At 33.0% G+C, this 7,755-nt stretch overlaps 1 protein-coding gene across 4 annotated transcripts in view; it reads left to right on the forward strand.

Annotated features, from left to right (window-relative positions):
• The window catches only part of FSD1L (fibronectin type III and SPRY domain containing 1 like), a 71,336-nt gene extending 63,803 nt beyond the window's left edge, over positions 1-7,533 (forward strand). For all 4 annotated transcript variants that reach the window (XM_061426398.1, XM_061426399.1, XM_061426400.1 and 1 more), the window contains one exon: positions 1,207-7,533. In XM_061426398.1, the coding sequence (XP_061282382.1) occupies positions 1,207-1,329 (123 nt within the window). In that variant the 3' untranslated portion in view covers positions 1,330-7,533. The remainder of the gene's footprint in view (positions 1-1,206) is intronic.
• The last annotated feature ends 222 nt before the right edge of the window (positions 7,534-7,755 follow it).

Genomic DNA, 7,755 nt, shown 5'->3' on the forward strand with positions numbered 1-7,755 from the left:
AAAGCGCTGAGTCCTAACCACTGGATCACCAGGGAATTCCTCTTTACACTCTTTTTTATATTCTTTTCCATTATGGTTATCCCAGGATATTGGATATAGTTCCCTGTCTATACTGTAGGATCTTGTTGTTTATCTATTCTCTGTGTAATAGTTTGCATCTGTTAACCCCAGACTCCCAGTCTACCCTTCCCTAACCACATCCCCCTTGGCAGCCATGAGTCTGTTCTCTGTATCTGTGACTCTGCTTCTGTCTCATAGATAGGTTCATTTGTACCGTATTTTCTTGTATTTTAAGAACAATGTACTGAACCTTAAAGTTTAAAAAATTTGGAATGTTAATTATATAGCCATGCATTTCACAGTCTGCAAATTCTTTGTAACTATACTATGGTTACTGAGTAAATATTGAATACTTAGGATATAGTTGAAGGTGGGAATACATAAAAAATTTCTAGAATCTCCCTTGCTTTAAGCTTGTCTGCTATATACATGGCAGTTGATGATAGTTTAAATGATTCATATTTTCACATTTTAATTCTCTTGACTCTATTCCATATCAGTTATCATTTACTTTACTGAATGATAGCTGCTTTGTTCAACACAAGTGAAGCAGTTTTATCTTTCATAAACTCATTCACATTTATGATAATAGAATATGCCAAGTGTATTTGGATATTGCCATTTGTGTTTTTCTCAGATTATCTTAGAGAATTATAAAAGGGTTCTTATTGTTAACAAGTTAGGGAAGAAGCCAATGGGATTACTCTGTTAACAGAGGGGTGTTAGATTCCTATAGTTTCAGGCCACAACCCATTATCAAAATCCAAGGCCGCAATTGGGATGAGAAAGATGAATCTTTGTGTACTTCTCTTGGTTGTGAACTTTAGTATCAGTAATGATAGTATCTTTTTGGCTAAATTAATCCAATTTAGTCTCTAAATTTCTACAGCCCTTATTTCCCTCTCATGTGTAGCTCCAGTGAGTTCTGCTGTCATAAGATTTCCTTTGGCCAGTATGGTTCTAAAAGACCCTTGAGTTAGCTTTTCTACTCCCCCTCAGTTCACATACGAAGGTTTTCAGTTTGAAATTGGATGATGTTCACTTGTGTTCACTTATTTTTGCCTTTCAGATGGAAAAATGTCAGGATCCTTTAAGTTTTCACTTGGTTTGGAGTCTGACTGCAGCTTTGTTTCTGTCCTTTCTTAGGTTTGGTGTGGTGGACTTTCTTTGAGTACTGGGATGCAGGTTCCAAGTGCTGTGAGGACTCTTCAGAAAAATGAAAATGGAATGACTGGCTCCACTAGCAGCTTAAACAATATTACTCAGTGATGCCTACTCAGAATTTGTTTATCTTCCCCCACTCCTTTTTGATTGGGTGGCCTTTTCCGTGCAGTTACTAATCGCAGCAGTTTACAAGTGGTGGAAGTCAGGTTTGCTACCTTCTGCTCTAAGGTCTGGAGTCTGTTCTCATCAGGCATCTAGTAGGAAGCATTCACAGGAGCCTGCTGTGGGGCATCAGAGAAGCAAGCAGACATCTAGCAAGAAACTGATGTTCTGAAGAGTAAATGAGAAAAAAAGGCAGTGTTAAGTAGTTACATAGAAACTCATTTTTGTGTTTCTTGGATTACTTTGACTATTCTAAAATGTTTAGTTACGTATGGTAGCCCTAGGACCTGAGGGAAAAGCATTTAAATCGTCTTTCCCCTATACGTTCCCTTTTTTTAATGTCATCACTACCTATTATTTAATTCTTACACTGAAGCTTTAAAACTGTACAGTCTTCCATGGTTTTCTAAAAACTGAAAAAAATTGATTGGGCATGCTAGAAAGGTTTTCTTACAGTAGTTTATTTTTCCCCTTTTATAAATAAGTTGAGGTTTGCTAAATTTTTATCTCTTGTTTTTCAACTAGATTGTATATTATTTTCTTCTTTCCAAATATTGTGATATTTCTCTCACGGTTTATAACTCAAAATAGAGAGTGGACAGGAAGTGTTTCTAGATACAATAGCTTTAAATTGCCCAAATTTCAGTTTTTTACCTGCTGCAAAGAGATATTCTTTATACGTTACCTTGTTTAATTAGACCTCTTTCCATTATTTTGAATGATGGGTAAGATTTTTTTAAAGCGCTATATTTTCTGATTTTTTTGTCTAGTTTAATAGAAACTTTAATAGTTTTGGTAAAATTCCCACTTGAATTTGGTGTAATTGGTAGTAATTATGCGTATTTTTAATATTTTTAGTAAGGTGAAAGATCATTAAAGCTATATAGAAAGTAGAAAAAGCTGCCTATTCAAGTTTTATCTATAAAGAAAAGGTTATAAAGGGAGGTGCCTAAAACTATTCTTTACTGAAGTCATCTATATCTGCTTTTTAGTAAGATGGAATGCTTAAAAACAAAGAGTTTTGAAAAAACTATGTATCTCTGACTTATTTGGCACATGAATTTTTCAGACATACCTATTCAGAGGTTATTTTTCTCTCAGTCTTTTTACTACTTCATTTGCTTTCTAAAGGATCATAATTTTTCAAAAAAAATCAACATAGAGTGATCTTTACCATACATAGGGAAGATGTGTTAAACCATGAGTAACACCCATGATTATTGAGCAAAGCATTTATATTTTTAAAGTTGATTAAAATTTGTAACAAGTTCTTTGAGCCAAATTGAAAGTTGTCATTACAGTATTTAAGAATTCCTTGAGCATTTTCAAGAGGTCTGGGTTTGTATATTCCTTAATTTTCGAAGCTGTTACTTTCTCCTGTTGACTTTTCTTCCATTCATATTTTAAGTATATTGTCTTATGATACCTTTCTCCCTAGAAGTGACCATTGCTGTGTACATTTGAGTTACTATCTATAGAAAGACTTGTGGGATAGGAACAGCTCAGTCTCTCTTAAAGTTTATTGCTTACTGATGAGAGGTTTTGTTCTTTGTAAAACAAATCTAATGAGGAATTTTATTCAAACTGGGTATTCATTTTTCCAGAGGAGAGTCATATCTATACTGTTGTCTGATAACGTATTTTAAAAACCATAAGGCAGTTTAGAGTATGATATTGTCAGTAGATATTGTTTTGATTCTCCAAATAAATATAATTTTGATTTTTGTTTTTCCTAGAGATTTTAAAAGAAATTTTTGGATGTCCTGTTCTCTGCAGCAGGGTTATTGCAGGACCTAAGGAAACAAGAAGTTATAATTCTCTTTCATAGAGTTAAACCTGAAAGCAGTAAGTTAGTGGCGGAGCTGCTTTATGTGAAGTCATGTATATTTTAACAAAAATGACATTGAAAAAGCCAGAAGTTCTTATATAAAAACTTTTACTATTATGTCTGTATAATTATATCCTGTTTTTAATTTTAAGTGCCTTCTTCCTCTTAAGCATGCTCTCACTCCATGCCCCATGCATTGTCAACTGATATTTAAACCAGAGACCATTACGTAATACTGGTGAGGAGTTCTATTGCAGGGGCATGAGGAAAGGAAAATACTAGTCAGGGGCTGGAGGAGTGCATATGATTCTTGTGTGTGCTCATCCCATCATTTGAAACCCTTCATATAAAATATTCTAGTATCATTTGGAAAAATTCATTTGAAGTAATACTTTTATACTTCAAAATAAGAATCTGGGGTTTCCCTCTTACTATGCTTCTTCTTAAAGGTCCCCTCCCCCCCACTTCCCAGAAATACAAAAAAAAAAAAAATGTGTGGGCTTTTAGCTTAATTCATTTAAGTTTATTTGTGTTAAGTTAAACTGAGGAAGTTTGTCATTCTCATTTTCAAACTAGAAAATAATCAACTGTAGTGCCTATTTACATAGTCTTAAATTAAGGTAACTGTTAACTTGACACAATATATAACATTCTCATTAACATTGGAATTAAAAAATATTGAGATTTTTTCCTCAATTGAAGACATGGAAAGTTGGTATACTCTTTAAAATTTTTTTTTTTTTTATCTTTGTTTTGACAGGTCAAACATGATTGCTTTCTACAAAAGAAATGCATGAGAGGTTGATGGTAGTGGATATACCACAAGTGTAAAAAATTATGTTTTATAAAAATATACACTTAGTATTGCCTTTCTCTTTTAGCAGTTGAATCTCAAACCAGTTGTAGTAAACTGGATAAAAAATGAAGGAGTTGCCTTAAGCACTTTAGAAAAAAGAATTTTTTTACATTTCATTTTGACTCTTTGGACTGACTGTCACATACATCTTTAACTTTTCGTAAATATGTACATACCAAATATTTACTAAGTGCACATAGAAATTTAATATACAGTAATTCTTTGAATGTTCCAGGTGTAGGTAGACAATTTGAAAGTATTAAAGGTGTGCCTGTCTGTACAGGGGTTTAACTGGTGGAATCTGTACTATTTTGACAAACCATGAACTGCTGCTGTACAGCTGGACTTCACCTAATTTGTTCTGCAATCATTTTCCCCCGTATTGTCATCTGAAGAGACATACTGGCTTGGTTTTATTTGCTCACTTATGAAATTAAAGTATGTGCAGTATTATGTATAATTTGAATTTTTGTGCTGATCTTCAGTGATATAAAGAAGAAAATGATTTAGTTAGGCTAAGATACTCTTATTTCATGACTTACCCAAAATGATTAATTTTCCTACATATACTTTAAATCACATAAAATTATTGAGTTACTTAGTGTCTTTTGGAAACATATGGGGAAAATTAGAAAAGGATATATATGAAAATCTGCACCCCACTCCAGGACTCTTGCCTGGAAAATCCCATGGATGGAGGAGCCTGGAAGGCTGCAGTCCATGGGGTCGCTAAGGGACAGACACGACTGAGCAACTTCACTTTCACTTTTCACTTTCATGCATTGGAGAAGGAAATGGCAACCCACTCCAGTGTTATTGCCTGGAGAATCCCAGGGACGGGGGAGCCTGATGGGCTGCCGTCTATAGGGTCGCACAGAGTCAGACACGACTGAAGTGACTTAGCAGATATATGAAAAATGATTATTTCAAAGTATTCATTTTAGAAGGGACAGTGTAGACTTCCATAAAATATGTGAATCTAAGCTAAACAGACTAAGGACTGTATTTAAAAATCATCATGATAATTCTTTTGGAGAAAACTCCATATTTGTAAGATCATTATTCATTTAATGGTTAATTCGTGTAATAAATATTTAAGTTTGGGATGGCAGTCATACTTGCTATTCAGATTTCCTAACTTTGTGAAGTTTGATTTTCTGTGCGTACAGTACTTTTGCTGCTTTTGAAAGGTATGACAAAGTTTGCATCTTAAAAACAATGTTTTTGCTAATCAAGTCAGAAATTTTAAAAAGTAAATGTTAAGAGTTTATAAAAAATTATAATTAACTGCATGTAAAATGGTTCACCTATAGTCATGTAAGATGTTTCTGAAAAAGTTTCTTCCCTTGATTTTATTTTTACACTGAATATATTATTTTAGGGAAGTAAATGGTCAGCATAAATTTACTCGGCATCCAAATAACCATAAAGTTATTTGTTATTTTAAATTTATATTTCTTAACACCAGTGCTGGAGCATTTATAAGTGATCATGAATTTTCCTTAATCATTGCAGAAAGATTACCTCGTAGTCAGTATAGTTTTAGTTTTGTGTGTATCTTACAGTATTCATATTATGCAAATACTTGTGATCCTAATGTCACATATGATAGCTTTGTTACCTGGAATATTTGATTAATGTAAATAAGCTTTTTGAGTAATTTGGAGGTTAACTGGATCACACATGGTATATGTTTTTGTTGAAAATATATTGTTGGGTATGCCATATAAAGGTTAGCATTGACTTATAAAATAAATATCAGAGATCACCATAGTACTTTTCTCCTACTCACATTCAAGTTAAAACAGTATTTGTTATTTCCGAGTCAGTATAAGGTACTGACTTTTGATTTGTAATCATTTGAGCTGTGTTAGTTTAAATTGGTATATTTTCTTAACGGTACCCAATCAATATAAGTTGGTTCCTGGGGATGAACATGCAGAGGATTTCACAGTCTGTAGCACAGCCCATAGGTGAATGTGTTTGCTTTGCCTTGGAGCTACTTAAGTTTATTGTAAGTGATTGGTAAAAGATATTTTTGTTAGTGTTAGAACTTTTTGGAGAGCTTAAGGGTTATGAGAATGCTTTTTTTTTTTTTTAACATTTCCAAAATCTCTAAGATACCAAAGCATTGCATCTAATTTACCTTTTAGGGGAGACTCTTTAAAATCAAATTTATAACTAATTCATACAATAAGATACATAATAGCTAAAGTTTTGAAATGATTTGTATTAAAAACCACTAGTCTTTAAATTTTATAGATATAACAAAAATATTTTGGCTTAATCTCTTTTAAAGTATTTAAAATTAATCACCTTAGCTCTACCATATACTATATCTGTGATCTCTACATCATCACTTATCATCTTTGGGCTTCCACTGCCTTACATAAAGGCAATGTAACTTGCCTTTACAACAGTGTAACTTGTTCAGCCTACCTCACAGGGCTGTTGTGAGGAATAAAATCAAATGGAGTATATGAAATAGATTCAACCACAGTAAAATGCTATGTAAATGTGAAGTATTACTTTTAGTTAATAATGGACTTAAGTGTTTGGATACCTCTAGATGCCATTTACTTTGATAAAGCATGTGCTTAAAGTGGTATCACCAGGACATGAAACCTGAATTTTTTTTAAAAGCCTGATTAAAATATCCTTTAACATTTTTAGTTTATGCATGACTTGTGGCCTTTTTGTATTTTATCATCAAGGTGTACTCTATATCAAGACTTCTAGAATTGTAAAATTTCTCCCATAGCATTAACGTGTGTCAGAGTAGAAGAGTAGCATAAATAAATGATTTAAGCTGTGTTTCCATCCAGGCATTTGCACTTTCATGACTGCCCAATGCCACATGGAAAGACTGAATTTGGCCTAAATAATTCTTTGCAAAATACCAGCTTTGGAATGGTTCAACAGTTTGTTCTCATTGGATAGATGATATAAGGTGTACGTGACCATTTAAAACATTTGATAACTTTTGTTGCGTTATCGTTTTTAAAAACACAATGACACATTTCAAAACTCTGTTAACCTGGATATCATTTATTATCTCTCCTAACACAACTTGTTTTGCTTTAAACTGAATTAAGTGGCTTACAAATTATCTTGATCCACAGATTATTTGGTTTTTCTATCATCTGGACATGATTTTGCTATGCAGTTCTGATAATAAAAACTCTAATTCCTCAGGTTTAACATTTAAGTTAAAGATGAACATTAATGAACTACTTACAATGTACGCAGTGCTGAAAACTAGTGTTTTATAATAAGCATTTTGCCTCATTTTTTTGGAAACAAGACAAAGCTTTTAAAATGGTTTCTGAAATTTCAAAATAGAGTATTCAAGATAGAGTACCTTGTATGTTGAAATAATCGTATGTTCTGTATAGAATAACCAAATTCTTAAAAAAGCACCTGGAATATCTCATCTAAAAATTAAACTTTTTTTTCTTGCTTTCTTTTGCTTCAGTTCTTACATTTTATCCACTCTTATTAAGTATCTACAGTGTGCTGTTGAGCATGAGAGATAAAATAGCCATTAGGAATTTTGCTTCCAAAGGTTTTTTTTATTTTAGAGCAGTGCTATTCAACGCAGTTGTTTGCGATGACGGAACGTTCTGTAACCTGGGCTGTCCAACACAGTAAGCCACTAGCCACAGCCAGCTGTTGAGCACTTTCA

Source organism: Bos javanicus, chromosome 8, assembly GCF_032452875.1.
Source record: "Bos javanicus breed banteng chromosome 8, ARS-OSU_banteng_1.0, whole genome shotgun sequence".
Classification (NCBI taxonomy): domain Eukaryota; kingdom Metazoa; phylum Chordata; class Mammalia; order Artiodactyla; family Bovidae; genus Bos; species Bos javanicus.